The sequence below is a fragment of the Danio aesculapii genome, chromosome 2, assembly GCF_903798145.1.
Source record: "Danio aesculapii chromosome 2, fDanAes4.1, whole genome shotgun sequence".
Classification (NCBI taxonomy): Eukaryota; Metazoa; Chordata; class Actinopteri; order Cypriniformes; family Danionidae; genus Danio; species Danio aesculapii.
In genome coordinates, this window is record NC_079436.1 from 49,185,439 (window position 1) to 49,204,797 (window position 19,359).

The window sequence follows — 19,359 nt, forward strand, 5'->3', positions numbered from 1 at the left end:
CTTTGGTGCATATAGCCATGATTAACCTTCATGACAACTGTGAGGGGGGTGAATTTTTTTTAAAACTCATCCGTTTTGTTTTATTAAGTTATATTTAGTCTGCATAATTAAGGGCGTGGCCACTTGAGTGACAGCTAGGTCTCGTTGCTCGCTGTCTCGTCACCTGAGCTGATTACGGCTAATTAGCCGATAAACTCGGCATATACATTGCATTTTTGTGTTGGTTATTGCTGCTTTACACAGTCAATTGCCTTTTGGGATTATTTCCTACAATTATCAGATGATATGGTATGCTGTGTGCACTTAATTGTGCTCACAAACCATTCACGTGGCCTCCGTTTCCCTGGTGAGTAAAGTTATATACTTGTATACCATCTCTATAAATGTGTGTTTTATTTAAGATCATTTATCATTTATGATGTTCTTTAGAGCTGTAATATCCTCCAGAATGTGACAGATTGATTAGCTGTAGGCTATAAAACAGTCATATGAAACGTTGTCATACAGTTTTATGCCTGGAGTTCATCAATAGTCTTGGATTTACTAACACATACTATAATTGAAGTGTTTGGACGTATTTCGGGTTTTCCTCCTGTTGAAAAATGTCATAAGAACACTGCTTAGTGGCTCAGTGTATTACAGCAGTGTTTTTAAAAGTCTAAACACTTTATTGATAAAGTGTACAACCAAGCACATGTGGTCAGAACACAAACGAGTCACAGGTAATAAAGTATTAAGCGTTTCTCCCAAAGTAAGCTCTGTCTAAACCAGGTCCAAGCAAAATGCCAGCACATGTCTGTAGCTCCGCTCACTCTCCGCCTTTTTGCCCTTGTTTGGTATCCCGCCGTGGGTGCAATCAGAGATGTATAAAGTACTAGAGACCCAGACTTAAGTAAAAGTACAAGTACTCTATCAAAAAGTGACTTGAGTAGAAGTAAAAGTGCTCTTTAAGCACCATACTTAAGTGGAAGTACTAAAGTATTCAACATTTTTTGTACTTAAGTATTGCAAGTAGTTTATTTCAAAATTTACTACTCAAGTACTGAAAGTAAAAGTACAAGTATTGTGTAATGTAGTTATTAAAGAATGCAGTCAAAAGACATCATATTGTTTTGTTTATTTTAAATCTCTTTTTTGGGGGCATGTCATTAAGCAGAACGAAAAGAAACATGACTTACAATACTGTTTTTCTCTCACGCTTGAACCACAGATCTGACAGATTATAACAGCTTTAACACACACCTTTCAAAGTTGTGTGTCACAAAAACAGTCCATAATCCACAAAAAACGCTATTGAAACCCATTTTCGGAGCACAAATTACTGGTTGTAAACGCTGTAAACGAACGTTCTAATTCACTTGATTTTGATTTTATTGTAAAAAAAAGAAAACGTGGATATTACTGTGTTAAATGAAAATCTGAAATATTTTATGGCTTATGGCTATGATTTAGTTTTCAAAAATGTTTCATTTTGATTATGTTTTAATTAAATTGGTCCTAAACTTCAGATTTTTATAGTATATTTATTCATTCTGGTACTTTTACCATAAACCAACATCTCAACCATTTGGTAGAGGCTGATATTTTAGAAATTATGGGACGTGTTGGGGGGAAAATGTATTGATTGTGTTAACTAGCGACATTAGGAGTTAAGAAATGCAATAAATAAAAAAATTCTATTGTTTTTTTTTCTTGGTGTGACAGTTAAATGGTTACTTGTAATACAATTGTGTCCTTTAATACAGATATATTTAATACAGATAAGATATATGAACTGTACCCTTAATTTGACCCGCTCAAAGAAAACACTCTTTCTGAATGTATCAAACAAAACTCATGCACAGAAGACAGCATGAGCATTTATAGCAAATAAACTAATGTAAATATTCTCCCGCCTGCTTTATAAACGCTGACAGGCGAGGTCTTAGACCCCTTTGATTAGTTATTGTCTTCACCTTCTCAACAGAAAGGGCTGCTATCGGCTTTAGAAATGAAAGCGTTGTTCACTGATGGCGGGAAGAACAGCCGCGGTTACAGTCTATGTATGTATAATACGCGGTTATCACAGGTAATCTATAATAGACACAGTGGAGAAAACTTGCACCTCATACACGCCTACCAGGCCAGCGGGTCAAATCTCCAAAGTGAGAGAGGCAGAGATGGAGTCTCACAACATTTCTCTGTAGTAGTGAAATAGCGGCTCGTGTGCTGTGCCGCCTTCACTCGCCCTCGCGCCTCCGTCCTTCGCCATAGTATTGCGACACCGCACATAAGAGATAAATGACGTCAGTACGTAATAACCCGTTATGATCTATTACTGAACCGATTTCGACCATTTTGACACCTCTAGTAACGAGTAACGATGCAGCTCATAAAAAATCTATCGGAGTAAAAGTATTAAACTCATCGAAAATATGTACTGAAGTAAAAGTGGAAGTAGGAGAAAAAAACAATACTCCAGTAAAGTACAGATACTGCCTTTTAGTACTTAAGTACAGTAGTGAAGTAGTTCTACTTCGTTCCTATACATCTCTGGGTGCAATGACACGCGAACAAAATGGCGCCTACTTTTAGCTTCATTTGCGCTCTTCAGAAACCTATGGGTGATGTCACGGATGCTCCGTCCATATATTTTACAGTCTATGATTAAAACATGTGCTTGTTTGTTGTTAAAATTCATAATAATGACAAAAAATACCAATTAGTGCATCTCCTTCCGTGTCCAGCTATGCTGCCATTGTAGCTGGTGTATTATGGGAAAATTTCTTACCCCTTGGTTTCGAGTGTGGTCCTGAAAAGTCTCCATTTGAAGGGGTATCTAGCCCTTCCCCTTAGCCATAAGCCTTCAAGCTAAAGAGAATTGGGACTCTCCTACTCCTTCACGTCAACGTGCAAAACGATACATATATATACATATACATATATATACATACATATATATACATATATACATATACACATATACATATATATATATATATATATATATATATATATATATATATACATATATACATATACATATATACATATACATATATACATATATATATACATATATATATATATATACATATATATATATACATATATATATATACATATATATATATACATATATATATATACATATATATATATACATACATATATATATACATACATATATATATACATACATATATATACATACATATATATATACATATATATATATATACATATATATATATACATACATACATACATACATACATACATACATACATACATACATACATACATACATACATACATACATACATACATACATACATACATACATACATACATACATACATACATACATACATACATACATACATACATACATACATACATACATACATACATACATACATACATACATACATACATACATACATACATACATACATACATACATACATATATATATATATATATATATATATATATATATATATATATATATACATATATATATACATATATATATACATATATATATATATATACATATATACATATATATACATATATACATATATACATATATATACATATATATATATATACATATATCACCATAGTATTTGTTTTTCTAATATGGAAGTCAATGGTTGCAGGTTTTTCTGTTCATAAGAAAGATAAACAAATTTTGTCAGAACAAGTGAAGAGTAAATAAATGATGACAATTTTAATTTTCTGGGTGAACTGTCCCTTTAACTTTTCTTTCTTTTTTTAATCCCTTTAACTCAGATCTCAAATGATCGGTTTTGTTTTCCTTAGTTGTACATTAACATGAATATAAAATAACTTTGAAAGCATTTATAAATCTTTAGAACGTTAATTCCACCATTAACTTAAATTACCTATATTTCTAAGCTTACTAATAAAACGAACAAATTAGTTTTAAACTCTTATTAGCTAAAAAAAAAGAAAAGAAATCAGAAATATCTAATAAAGATCTTTATTCAGTTTTAAATAGGCCAACAAACCGTAAAAATACATACAGGTCAATAAAATGACAAATCAGCTCCTCGTGTGGATCTTAGCCTCTTGGGATACGGTTGTAAATTGTCCTCAAAACAAAAAAACGAAAAGACGGATGACTTGCAGGTGTGGGGAAAAAGAAAAAAAGAAAGTATGCTTTGTTGTTGGCAGATTTTTCTTTTTCCCGATTGGTTGATCCTGAGAGTCAGTCGATATGAGCTGAAATCAGAGACGGACGCCGGCACTCTCCAGCCTCCAGGCAGCGCAAAAAAACAAACGTTTCAATCGTGATTTATGCAATTAATCGATTATGTCGATTAATGCGAAAGAAACGGACCACGAAAAAAATCATTCAATAGTTCTCGCGCTACATCCCAAATAAAACAAACGACCAGTGATGCAAAAAAAAAAAATCCCACAACAGATTAAATAAGATTCACATAAGAGGACAACACAGGAATATCAGCATTGCTAAAAAAAAAAAAAGAAAACATTAAAATAAGCCCAATCTATAATCTATAATCAGTCCAAATCTGATTATATCGATTTTCTGATTAGCTCCTATGTGTTGAAACAGAGAAAGACATCATTTCAATAATTTAAAGTCATACTATTAGATAAATAATGTGGAATTCAAGCAGGTTGCAGAATTAGGCCTCAGCAAATGGATTAATATCAAGGCTTCATTTCTTAATTTTAATCTTGGGGTTGAAATTTCTCCTTTAAAAATAAACCTTACCTAATAAGACAAAGTCACATTTGAATGCTGGGCTGCTCAAATGTGCTTTGAGGGCCAAAAAGTGAGTGTGGTTATCAGAAGAAATTCATAATCAGTGTTACTCGGCACAAAGCCTCACTCACTCCAATTTTAATTCAAAAATCGCACTCATTTGTTTTAGTTTTTCTTCTTTTCAAAGCTGTCTGAAAGCATGAAGCAACGAAAGAATAAAAAAAGAGCAAAACGGAAAAAAGCCTGAAGGCCAGCGCAATTCTGAGGTGAAAAAGCATAATGCTTACTTAAAACAAATAATCTGAAACAAAAAAAGATCTCATTTTAGTCTCTTAAGGAAACAAAAATGGCCATTTGAGTGAGTGTAAATGCAGGTTTGCATGCCTTAACGTTTCCACTTTCGGGGGGGTGATGCTGATGAAGACGAGGATGAAGGCGGGAATGGGAATGTGGTCATGATTCCTCGTTTCCTGAGTCGTCCTCATCATAGCAGCAGTCCTCGTCATTCTCATCGTCCAAGTCCTCGTCATCATAGTAATCGTCGTATAAGAGGTCAGAGCCCTCGTCCGGTGCAGGGGCGCGTGTGCGAACACAGTACTCAGCCAGCGTGGTGGGAACTTTCACTCCGTCCCGTTCGGCCTCCGCTTTAGTTGCCAGAACCTGTTTTCTGGAACAGACACACAAAATGATGCATGAAACAGATTGAAAAGGGATTGTTTGCTTTCAGGTTAGACTTCAACTGTATGCTTTTCAGTTTATTTTGTGCTACATTCTAGTGTTGAAATGATACTGGAATTTCCAACTTTGATACGATACTAGGGTTGCACGATACTGGAATTTGGTACCAATCGAGACTAAAACTTTAAAAATGTTTATTTCCTGCTAACATTTGAGCATGTTCTTAAACAGCGCTGATTTGCCATTGTGTTCACGTGCTCAACAGAAATGACTGTGATTGGCCGTGAAGGTAATCAGTTCACCGAACTCACTGCTGTTTACCAAGTATAACCCCAGACACAGGGACACTGGAGCATTTTAAAGTCACATCGATCAGCTGGTTTGTCTATAAGCTGACACACGAGCAAAGAAATCAAAAGCTTTAAAACGCTCCAGTACCCCTCTATCTGTGTTTACACTCAGTAAACACTGGTGAGTTCGGTGAACTGATGACCTTCACAGCCAATCACAATCATTTTTGATGAGCATGTGAACACAATGGCAAATAAGAGCTGTTTAAGAACACGTTCGACAGTGCTTAAATGTTAGCAGCAAATGGACAATTTTAAAATCTCAGTATTGATTGGTACCAAACAAGAGGATCGTGACTATATGATCCCTTGAAAAATATCGATATTCAATACCATTTTCGATGTTAAATGTTAAAGTTAAGGTCATAATCCTCATTCAATAAACAAATATTGGGGTGTTTAGGAATAAACGTATCAGAAAGTTCTGAGACAGTTTGAAAGACCTTATTCCAAAATGTACTGACATTCAAAGCAGGTAGATTTTTTTAAAGCATCTTAGAGATGTTGCCAAGTTCGTCAAGAGTTTGTCTCACTTTGTTCTGTTTCTTTGTGTCATTCCAGACAGACTAATGATGATCAGATCAGACCTCTTTGCGGAGCACTGGCTGTTGTCAAAAAATAATCTCACTTGAGAATTACAATTAATGACAAGAAAAATGTTCGGAAATATAAACTGATATTTCAAACTGACATGAAAAGCACAGAAATAACCAACTTTAAACCTTTTTTGGGGAAAAACACTAGTGGCCTAAGACTTTTGCACAGTACTATACATTGCAGCACTGAATGCGTAACCGCCATGACCTAATGGTAGCTTGAAAGTCTTTAGGATCCAAAACAAACTTTCCCAAAAAGTTGATTGTTGTGAGCAATTTCATCCCGACAAAACAAACTTGGTTTTGGTGGGACTTTGCTTGAAGTGACATCACTTCAGTTAATTCTCCAAATTCATTTGAATATATCATGGCCTTTACTCGACTTTAATTGGTCAGATGGGCCAGTCTCTTGTGATTGAGATAGAACAGATGCACAAACTAGGGTCCGTAGGCCAAAGTTGGCCCATGGTAACCTTTGATTTGGCTCACTACCCAATCAAAGAGAGGGAGAATGATGGGGATGGTATAAAGACTGTCATTCCTAATTTATGTGACTTTTTGTTTGTTTGCTTTATTGAAAAGCTACTGCAAATCAAATGTTTCAATTGAATTAATCAGATCAGAATTTTTTTAAATGTACATACTGCCACCTGACAGAGGACAATCCAGAGATATCACTGAGTAAATGAAGGTAAAGGCAGATTCTACTTGACTAATGTATTCAGCATTGAACTCCACTTTTATTGCAATTAGTTATAATATAAAATATATACTTCATTGGTTAATACGGTTTAACGTAATGTTTTCAATTTATTTTTAAAATAAAAAACAAGTTAGGAAATTACCTATGGCAACTTTATTGTAATATAGTTTGGTATATTTACCATCGGTCCATGAGTCGCAATGATATTTAGTTTTTGGCCCTTCACATGAAAAAGTTTGGTATAGAGCTGGTACAGAGCTTTACAGCACGTGTCAGAAACCAAATGCCTATTACCATATTTGAAAAGTACCTCAAGAGGCTACCTTAGCATTTGTAAACAATGTAATAAGAACAGTACAGATGGCATGAGTTTAACTGTATAAATTCTAGCAGAAGCCCACATGCTTTAGAAGAGAATGCAAAGACAATTTACTTTTTCTACAAAGTGTAGAAAATAGCATCATTTTGCAAACCTACAGAGCGAGGAGAGAAAAAAAAAAATTCACACGCATTTACTACAAAATGATATAATACTCAATAATAATGTCTTTTATTAACCACTGGCTAATGAAATGTTTGATTCCACTCACCAGTGATTGAATTTGGAGGCTTTGAATAAGTTATATTCTCATCATCTGCTCCTGAACAGACTGAGCACTTAAGAGCTTCTCTCTCAGTGTCTTGACAGCGCACTGAACGACTGTTCCAGTTCATATCAATGGATGCATTTATCTAATGAGGCGTGATCTTTACTGTGCAAAGCACCTGATTCGGCATCACTTGCTGATGGTGCTCTGTGTTTCTCTCACTCTAACACAGAGTCTCAAGCCTCATTTACACTACGAGCAACTGGCTGCGGCAAAGCGACCATCTATTTCAACACAGAGTGAGTGACCGCAATGACAGAGAACTGTTTTTTCTTGATCATCTTTGTGAATAAGCGTTTTATTTACTGATTCCATTTATATTTAGTGTTTTCTCTGAGCGACACCTAATCTTATTTGTTCTCTGTGAATATCACTGAGATCATTACCTAAAAAACTTCAAGGTGGAAGGTGGGAACGACCACTAGCGGTTTCAGTCGCCACTCAGAGAGACAGGCAGCTACAAAGTCGCCGCTATTGTGAATGAGGCATCATACACCGTAGAGAATTGATGTGTTACATTTATATCATATTCTCCATTGCTGGTTTCTTCGCAGGAATATGGTCAATTCCAAAGCCAGTGCTCATGTAATGCGTGTTAATTTTTTTAGCAAATCAGTAAATGCAGATGACTTGATTATAATTCAGTAATGTTGTCAAAATAAACTAGAAAAGTAAAGTTCGTAGACAAAATTTATGGTGTGTGTCTTGAAAAATCTAGCCTGAAAGTTTGATTTAAAAATTAAATAATTGGAGTAGTTTTTAAGAAGTTTGAAGCAGTTGGTATAGATAAAATACTACATATGGGTTAGCAGGTTTCTAGTATGGATTGGCATGTTTCTCGCTACGTGGTTGCTAGGGTGTTCTGAGTGGTTGCTAAGGCATTGCTAGGTGGTTGCTTAGGTGTTCTGATTGGTTGTAGGTCAGTTGATAACATAAATAACCTTGGTTCTAGCATAAATTAGCATGTTGTTAGCATAGTTCTATTATGAATTAGCATGTTACTAGTATGTTTATAGTATGAATTAGCACGTTGCTAGTATAATTAGTATGTTTGTTAGTATATTTCTAGTATGGATCAGTGTACTGCTAGTATGCATTGGTATATTGTTAGTGTGTCCAATGTAAATTCAATGGCAGTTTTTTTTACAATGGAAGTCTGTGGGACAGTTACTAAGGTGCCGTAAGTGGTTGCTAGGGTGTGGCTAGTAAGTTGAAAGGTCATCAGTGATTGGCAGACTGGTAGTCCTTAGTAGAGTTAAATGAGTGTAACCTTAAGTCTGTATAACAGTCTGGTGGAAAGTTATGAGGTCACAAAGTTTGGCTCAATGTTAAGTCATTAGGCCTTTTGCGAATTTTCCTGGTCAGTTTTCGGAAAACCGTAAGTCTGATCTGTTAAAAAAGATATAGCAATCTGAGTCAGACCAGTTTGGAGGTTTGGGGTTAGTTTGGTGGTTGTAGTATGAACAGTCTAGGAGGAGATGCATATAGAAATCAGTTGAAGAAGAAGACACTGCTGTGTGTGTGCACGCAATATGCAAAACAAAGGCATTTCAATAAATAAATAAATAAATACAATAAATAAATAAGCAATAAATTGCACAGTTGAAGTCAGACTTATTAGCCCCCTGTATATTTTTCCCCAATTTCTGTTTAACGGAAAGAATATTTTAGTAAACATAATTAATAACTAATTTCTTTTCTCCTTGTCATGATGACAGTACATAATACTTTACTAAATATTTTTTAAGATACTAGTATTCAGCTTAAAGTCACATTTAAAGGCTTAACTAGGTTAATTAGGCATTGTATAACAGTAGTTTATTTTGTAGACAATCGAAAAAAAAAATTAGGCTAATAATATTGACCTTAAAATGTTTTTTTTTTTTTAAATATTAAAAATTGCTTTTATTCTAGTCGAAATAAAACAAATAAGACTTTCCCCAGAAGAATATTTTTATTTATATACTGTGAAAATGTCCTTGCTCTGTTAAACATCATTTGGGAAATATATATATATTTTTTTAATTAATAGTTTATTAATAATTTTGACTTCAACTGTAGCTCATTTCATAATGTTCAGACTGAGAAAGTGGGACATATTGACATTTTCTGCAGAGTAGTTTATCATATGAGTTTCTGCTGCCCAGAGGTGTTAAGATGCCATGGCAGAGAAATAAACAACTGATGTCCTGAAGGAGGGGGAGGATCAAACCTGACATAAAGCTTGCAAGTCAGATGGTTAAAAACATGAATTGCAACATGCAGTAAAGAGATTGCCAAGAGGAGATAAACAGTCACTTATGTTTCAGTGACTCATTCGACCACAGGAGGGCATCACTTATTCAGAAAATAAATCTTTACAGAAGGGTTTTCCATTAGCTAAAGTGTCATTTCACACTACACTACCTGACAAAAGTCTTGTCGCCTATCCAAGTTTTAGGAACAGCAAATAATAACTTTCTGCCTCCGCCTTACTTCTGGTTGATCATTTGGTATCAGAAGTGGCTTATATGAAAGGCAAAGGCCTCTAGATTACACTTATTTTACCCAAATAAAATATGATTATGCCTTGATTTATAATTATTTAATTAGGACAGTAAGCTCTAACTTTGCTTAGACAAAAGTCTTGTCACTTAACAGAAATAATGTACAGTATAGAATATAAAGTCATGGTGCAGTGGAAACAGAATGAATATTGTGTTTGACTCCCATGAGCTTGGAGGACTGGATCCATACATCTCTGCAATGACTCAAATCACTTATTAATAAAGTCATCTGGAATGGCAAAGAAAGCGTTCTTGCAGGAGTTCATCAAGATTTTCTAGATTCATCTTCAATGCCTCCTCTATTTTACCAGACATGCTCAATGTTCAGTTCTGGTGACTGGGCTGGCCAATCCTGGAGCACCTTGACCTTCTTTGCTTTCAGGAACTATGATGTGGAGGCTGAAGTACGAGAAGGAGCTAAAGAATTTGCCCTCTCTTGTGGTTTGTAATGTGATGGGCAGCACAAATGTCTTAATACCTTTAGGTTGTCGATGTTGCCACCCATTCTGCAGACCTCTCACACGCCCCCATACTGAATGTAAGCTCAAACCATAATTTTTCTTTCACCAAACTTGACTCATTTCTATGCGAATTTTGGATCCATGAGGGTTCCACTAGGTCTTCTCCAGTATTTGTGATGATTGGGATGCAGTTCAACAGAAGATTCATGGGAAAAATCCTTCTGCCAATTTTCCAAATGATCAACTAGAAGTCAAGTTATTATTTTTTGCTCTTACAACTGGGATCGACGATTAGACTTTTGACAGGTAGTGTATGCTTCAGATAGAGCCGTTCAAATGTTAACACCCATTAAACAAATAAAAACATTAAACAACTAAAGCTTTATTTGTTTTCAGTATTTTACCTAATGATCTCTGCGTATTCCCGGTCTTTTCCTTTACTGTCTCTCCATTTGCGGTACATGACAGAGGCGTCCACGTTGGCGGGAGAAAATGTGTTGGGTTCGTTCAGCAGGGAGATAACACTCAACAGGATGGTTCTGAAACACACAGACAGACAGGCAGTGTTATAATGCCATTATCTTTAAGCTCATCTGTCCTAGAGCTGCTTGCTGTGGCATTCTCCTAAAGAGTTCAGGAGATTTTACACAAGAGGATCAGTCTTTATTTATTGTTGACCACAACAAGGCGCACTGACATTAGAGTGATAAAATGCAGACGAAAATTATTGGTCTACAATTTTTAAACAAAAACAAAACAAAAGCATTAATAATAACTAGTGATATACAAGATACATAAATTACAGTGGTGTACTTAGTTTAGTAATTTATCTTAATAAATAAAATTCAATAATAAAATAAAAGTAATAAGTATTTTTATTGTATGAATGTATATTATTCATATTTACTAGTGTGATAACAGGGTTTTATCAAGTCAAATTTAAGACCTTTTTAAACGCTAAATGCTAAGGAATTTTTCCAATAGCCCAGTTAAAACATTAAAAAAACCATTAAAAACATGTGATATTTTAAGAAAGATAATTAAAACATATTGATAAATAGGAGTTAAAAAATAATCTTCAAACTTTTATTGAAATGGAATGTTAGTGATTGGACGAGTGTTGGCTTGATTGGGTAGCTTTACATGGACATAGAAAAATTAAGACCTGTTAAAAATAATTTAAGACCTACAACTAGGGATGCACCGATACCACTTTTTTACAAACCGATACGAGTACAACTATTTTAATTTGTGTACTCGCTGTTACTGTTGAGTGGTATCGGTGCATGGTATCGGCCTTTCATGTCCGATACGAGGATGAGTATTTTAACCAAGCATCGACCCGATACTGGTATTGGTGCATCACTACCTACAACACAATATTTCAGTGAATTTAAGACTAATATCTTTCAAATTTAAGACTTTAAGACCCCGCGGATACCCTGTAAAGTATGAATTGATCAATTGTATTCATGCGATGTTAATATTTGTTATAAATCTAATTGTAAGCAATTCATGTATTAATTTGGGTGAAAAACTGCAATAAATGAATATAAAACATTATTATGGATTTAACTATTTATTAGGGGTTACATACAGTGAATTTAACTCATATGGAGCAATAATATTACATAATTATTGTAATTTTGGTTCAATAGCTGTAAGAAGGATTGGGAAACATTTAAAATGTTTGTTGATATAGATTAAAACAATTACTACTGTAAATTCATATTGGCTTACAGGTAAAGCAAAATGACACAAAACATGGTTGTAGCACTGAAAAAAAAAATAGCAAAAAGCACTTCAAAAATAAAGTAACATTACACTTAAGTATATTAGTGCTTGAAATTGGTGTTACAATAAAAACCAAATAATACTAAATCTCCAGTATTGTTTCAACATAAACCACTGACAATTCAATCTTGGGGTCAAAATAATGTCCATCTCTCTGTGTTCTGTGACAGGTGTTCTTGAACAACGCAAATGATTAACATGAGCTTCCTGGAAGACACCAGCTTTTCCAGAGAAACACAAAGCCCAGTGAAACAAGACACCAGACTAACTGGAGCAGAGATCAGACTCTGGGGAGGAAACACACAAATACACAGATCTCCACCGAGATGCTTTCCATAAAGGCAGAACACAGAACCAGCCTGGTCACTATTCCTATAATTCTGTTAGCAGAAAACACATCATGCCTCTTTTGTGACAGCTAAAGATCTAGATGGACCCCTGAGGGGAAAATAATTTGCAAATCACCCAACATTTAAAACAAGTTCTCTTTCTTTAGGGAAAACGGCTGAATAAGCTGCAATGTGCGCCATACCTAAAGGGATTGTTCACCCAAAATTTTTAATTTAAGTGAAACCAAACATTTCTGCCTTTCTTCTTCTGTTGAACAAAATATCTTTTGAAGAGAACCTGAAAACATTGACTACCATAGTAAGAAATAGAAGTGCTATGGAAGTCAGTGGTTACAGCTTTTCTACATTTCTCTAAATATCTCCTTAGAAAGAAAGAAAGAAAGAAAGAAAGAAAGAAAGAAAGAAAGAAAGAAAGAAAGAAAGAAAGAAAAAGTCAGTCAAAGGTTTGAAACAAGTAAAAGGTGAGTAAATTATAAACATTTTCACATTTTAGTGAACTATCCTTTTATTGCTGACACTCAGTAGTGTCTGCTTATCAATTACTGCACACTAGGCATGTACATTAATATTTAAGCTCATTAAAATTTATCAAAACATTTATTGTTAACCTTAACCCTAACTAATTCCAACCCTAACACATACTTGAGTCTGCATTTAGTTACCATGTTAACATTGTTTGACAACTTTTTGAGAAAAAATAGACATAACTAAATGACAGGTTGAAAGCCGCCTCATTCTTTTGACAAGTAAGATCAATAATAATGATTTTGATGTTTGATGAACAGTGAAATGTAAAGCAACTCTAAAGTTGAATTCATTTTAAAATGTGTGCAAATAATAAACGTATATTAAAAAACATTTATAGAGAGCATAGAGTATATCAAAAAACTAATTGTATTGAACTTAATGTTGATGTACGAGCAGGTGCAGCCATTCAAATTTTTTGGCTTGAGAATTCCGGTCTCACTCACTTCCATTGATTTTCAGACATTAAACATGACTTGTTACGCTGCTTGATGTATTATTCTAACCCTAACCTAACTTTAACCCTAAGCCTAATCTAACCCTAACACACTGGAGTCTGCATTTACTTTCCATGTTTATATTGTTTGACAACTTTAAAAAATAAATAAATAAATGAATAAACATAACTAAGAGACAGGCTGAAAGCCACCTCCTTATTCTGTTGACAAAAAATAGATGAATAATAATGTTTTTGATGTTTGATGAACAGTGAAATATAAAGTAATTCTAGACGTCTCTGTGCTGAGAGGCAGCCAATTTAACATAATTAACCAGTTTCCACTGTATGCTCCACAGCGCCACCCAATGAATATGCTTATTTGAGTTTTCATTTGCATGTTCAGTATTTACATTATTATTCCTTTTTACAGCTGGCAAAGTGAAGAATAGCAAAATTCAAATAGAGTTTTCATTATTTGATTAAAGGAGAACTAATACGCCCTTTTTTATTAGATATAAAATAAGTCTTTGATGTCCCTAGAGAGTGCATGTGACGTTTCAGCTCAAAATACCACATAAATAATGTTTTATAGCTCTTTGAAACTGCCCCTTTTAGGCTTTGATCCTAATTGTGCTATTTTGGTGACTGTCGCTTTACATTCAAATGAGATTGTGCTCTTTTCAAAGGAGGGTGGAGCTATAAGTGCCTACGTGTGAGCATAGTGGCAGATTCAAAAACAAAACTAACCTCATATGCTAATGAGGGAGAGATTCTCACTAATGGGCGGGGCTTTCCTCCTCTTATGACACGTACAAAGAGAGAATGTCAATCAAAGTGTTTCTGCAGTTTTATTAAGTGTGATTATAAAAGATAAAATTAATAAATGTTTACCAGTATAAGATGGCTATATTTACAGACATATTACAGACTATATTTCGCATAATAAGTCCCCTTAATAATCCTAATAATCTTAATAAGTCCCCCTTAATAATTGAAATATTTGACTATTTGTGCACATCCTACTGCATACCTGACGTTCTGTGTGGGGTTCCACCTCTCTGAGGGAAGCTCTCCGCTCTGTGGATCATCTACTGGAGGATGCAGGATGGAGATGCACACGTCCCCATTCTGGGAAAGCACACAGAAATTCAATCAATCACAGAATCACAATCTTTTTATGAAGAAAACACGCGTCTCGCTGAAGCGCTCGCTTCCACACCAGTGCTGTGAGTACTCAAGAGTCAGAGCGAGACGTGTGAACGAAAGATAAGGAGAAACAGCCCGTCAAAGCTGAAGGACGCTCTCTGCAGAATGATGAAAAGCCTTGTGCATGCACTGCATATTTACAATACATGGGAAATATACTATAGTGCAAGGCCTGGGTGGTGTCGGTGTCGTTTTAAATTATGGTACTTGCATAAACATATTAACATAAGGCAAAATTATTAGCCCTCCAGTTAAATTTTTATTCTTATTCAAATAATTCAAATGAAGTGTTTTAATGGAGAGATTTTTTTTTCAAACAATAGTTTTTATTATAACTAATTTCAAATAATTTCTTTCATCTCTGTTTTGATGAATACATAATATTTCACTAGCTATTTATCAAGATAGTAGTATTCAGCTTAAAGTGGTTTAACTGGGTTAATTAGGCAAGTCAACTGGACAACAGTGATTTGGTCTGTAGATTATATTCAACTTTATTGTCATTATACATGTACAACATGGCTTGAAATTAACCTTTTTGCTTGGTAGCACTGGTGGTCCAAACTTTAAAAAATGTAGTCGCACCAGCCAAAATTTAGTTGCACCCATCAAGAATTATGTGTACTGTTACAACAAGTTTTATATTAAAAGATTTATTGCATTTGAAATTATCCTGACAATTAAATGAAGGACTAAATAGAAGATCTCATGCTTAAAATGTATAGATTCAGTGGCAAACACGGTTACCTGAAAACTCCTTGACACAGACTGTACAGTGAATTGCTTAAAGAGTCTTATCCACTCTTCGAAGTGTATCACTAATCAGCTGTGTCGTTATTTGTAACTTTAGGTGCTTTATAAAACTAAATCTGTCAGTGTGCTTTCCATTCTCTCATCTTCAGCGCTTTACATTTCTGTGGCTGTTGCTCCCCCTCACATGAAGGCAGAAAGCGTTGACTTAATGATTGACAGTTGATATTAACCAATCCATTTACGTTCAGTTCTAGAGCAGTGGGCCAATCAGAAAAGCTTGAAGGCGGGGCAAGCATTGCAGGATGCATTCTGCATGAATGTCTTCTAAATTTGCACATCTGGTGAACATTTTGCAGTGAAAACTGGTCGCACAGCAACAATTTCACGCACTTGCACAAACGCTCCCAAATATATTTTGAGGTTGCATAGATAAAATTTCGGACGCATATGCGACCAAAACTGTCGCAATTTAGAGCCCTATACAATGCAACGAAATGCAGTTCATGTCTAACCAGAAGTTTAATAGCAGTTAGTTCAGGATATAGCTATAAGTTATAAAAATCAATTATAGAAAAACTATATAGGGCTGCAACTAACGATTATTTTAATAATCAATTAAACTGTCGATTATTTCAATTAATCGATGAATCGGTAAAAAAAAATACAAGCATTCATTTCCAATCCTTTATTCAAAAAAGCTCATCCCTGAGCGGTTATAATAATAATAATAATAATAATAATAATAATAATAATAATAATAATAAAACCAACCAAGTAGTTTTGTCCTGTTTTCAATCCAAATATCTAAAGAAATCTTAAATCAAGATGCATACTAGACACATGAAGTAGCATAAGAAATTATGTCTTGTTTTCTGAAAAAAAAAACACCTCAAAATAAGGGATTATTTGCTTAAAACCAGTAAAATTATTTGCCAATGGGGTAAGAAAAATAACCTTAAAATATAATCTCAAACAGAAGTTTTAAGCATCACTTAACTTCCTCATGCCATTTTTCTTGTCTGTTCTTGATTTAATACTTTGTAGAAATGTAGACTGGAAACAAGACAAAATTACTAAGTAAGAAGTGCTTTTTTTTGCAGTGTAGCTATACAAGATAACAGATGGAAAAATTAATGATCCAAAAAAAAAGGCGAGTGAATAAAAACGTGTCTTTAGTCTTGCAAAGTGCAAAGTAACTAAACCCCTGCTGCTTTACTACTGTTGTTAACCCTTTCACTGGTGGGTTTAAAATATTCTGGAACCAGGAGTGCGTTCACTATTGATGTATCCGTGGCGATGCGTCAAGTTTGTCACGTGACACACCGCAACCACAATAGCGATGTATGACAGATGTTTCCCTTTTATTTAGTGTTTTCCTGTTTTATTTCAACATATCCACACGCTTTGCTCATCATGTCATCAGCTACCTGATATTCCAATTCACGAAAAGGTGTAAGTGATCATGATCTACAACGTGAGATGCGTCGCCATGTTTACTTGCGGCCACGTGCTTGCCTCATTCATAAAACTAGAACACGCAGGATTCAGCACGTAAATTCATAAGTTACTCCCAAAACACATCCAAGTAAGTGGCTGATGAACTTAAAGAACAGATTCGACTTTATAGTTACTTTCACTATGTGTATCTGATATGAATAAAACTCAATGAATAAAATTATATTTGAATGGATTGTTAGACTTCCTTGTGTGTTTTACAAACTCTAAAATGTATTGTTTTACTAGTACTTGTGTGTATTTACATGTCTAAAACATAAACGCTGCATAATTGTGATAATATGACAAGTCTTTCTCTGGCTCAGCGCCAGCCAACGCGTCAGTTTGAATTTTTCAGTTGCCCCTCTAAGGGTTAAAGAGCTAACGCTAACTTGTCATGCTTGACAAGCTGGATAACGAGTAAAAACACCAGCACCAGTGACTTTACGGTGCTCACTTCAAAATGGAACAAAAGTAGGATACTGTAGTGATATACCCTGCTTGAACTCCCTTCTTCCTCGACCCTGTTTATAAGGCTCCGAACTCTGTATCAGTGCACGAGAGAGACCGTGTTCACTTCACTCCGCGCTGAACTAAAGTGTTTTTTTTCTTAAATAATCAACGCGCGACACAATGAAACGATTATGAAATTCGTTGCCAACACTTTTAGTAATCGATTCATTGTTGCAGCCCTAAAACTATATATTTGCAGATTTTTACAGGTGGGTGTACTATGAACATTATATATAGGTTGCATTAACTATGAACAGAGATTTACAATAGATGAATTTATGTACAGGTTGCTATTAATAATCAGAGGTATGCAGATTGATATGAACATAATTACAAAATGTATTTGACCAGTGGGTATTTACAATTCAAGATGAATTAGTGCAACGCAGTGCTATTTAATTGTGTAAATATTAAATATTAAATAAATAATGCAGTGTTTATGGGGAGTGTAAGTTATGAGGAGAGTGTGGGGGTGTATCGGGGGCAATCAAAAACAAATTAGGGGGTTAATAATAATAATCTTAAAAGTTATAAGAAACAAGACTTTCGCCAGAAGAACAAGTATATAATGGGAAATACTGTGACAATTTCCATGCTCTGTTAAACATCACATACTTGAAAAAAATGAAAATTCGCAGCAGGAGGGCTTATAATTTTGCCTTTAACTGTATATACATATAAATGCAGTTTTAAGTATTAATCCTATAATCCATATAAGCACTAGTTAAAAGCTTTACTTCACGTTGTGTCTTTTAACTTTGAAGTCTGAACTTTGAATTTGGCATCAAAACAGCTGCTTCATGTCATGTAACATTTAATATTTGCTGGATGGATAGATTAATTGAACATGAAGAAAAAAAAAGTGACTAAGTCATTTAAGTTTATATCTTTATATTTTATATCTTTATATATTATATTTATATCTTTATGTCGTTTAAACCACAACATTTTACCCATTTGCCAGCAAGTGCTTTATAACGTAATTTATAATGCTTTATAACTTAAAATAATACAAAGTATTAAAGTAATTAAATAAATGGCAACTGTTTTGAGGACTGTAGGGGTGTGATGAGATCTTGAGCTACGAGATCTTGCGAGACTACATCGAGGTGAAAGGTTGTATCGTGAGTTATGATGGAGTGTGAGGGTGAATTTAGCATGGAAGATTGTAGCCAGAGTTGGATTTGAACTGCACATCAAGTGCTTTGCCCACACCTGGCAACTTTGGTGTTGTGTGGGTGTGACGTAACCATTTTTTTTCCACCAGAATACAAAGGCTGCTACAACTGCAGCCACACAAAATAAACCATGGACAGTGCCACACGATGAAATAGCTCTTTAGATATACTTAAAATCAAAATCGTCAATCATAATCAAAAAGACATATTCCTATTTTAGTCGCATTTTAAGTGCAGTACAGACATTTAAAAATGTCCTAATCAAACTATTACCATCACATAGGACTTTTAGCTGCATTGGTTTTAAAACCTTGACTTTTCCAAACTGCGATATACCTTGAAATCGGTTATTGTCCCGTGCCTACACAGCAGATTGACACTA

The 19,359-nt window shown here is 34.6% G+C and overlaps 1 protein-coding gene across 1 annotated transcript in view; it reads right to left on the reverse strand.

Moving 5' to 3' along the window:
* Positions 1-3,975: 3,975 nt before the first annotated feature.
* cdc34b (cell division cycle 34 homolog (S. cerevisiae) b) overlaps positions 3,976-19,359 on the reverse strand; it is a 28,167-nt gene continuing 12,783 nt past the window's right edge. The window contains exons 3-5 of the mRNA XM_056481500.1: positions 14,864-14,961; positions 11,130-11,264; positions 3,976-5,411 (exon numbers count right to left, since the gene is read on the reverse strand). Coding sequence (XP_056337475.1) covers positions 5,198-5,411; positions 11,130-11,264; positions 14,864-14,961 — 447 coding nt within the window. The 3' untranslated portion in view covers positions 3,976-5,197. The remainder of the gene's footprint in view (positions 5,412-11,129; positions 11,265-14,863; positions 14,962-19,359) is intronic.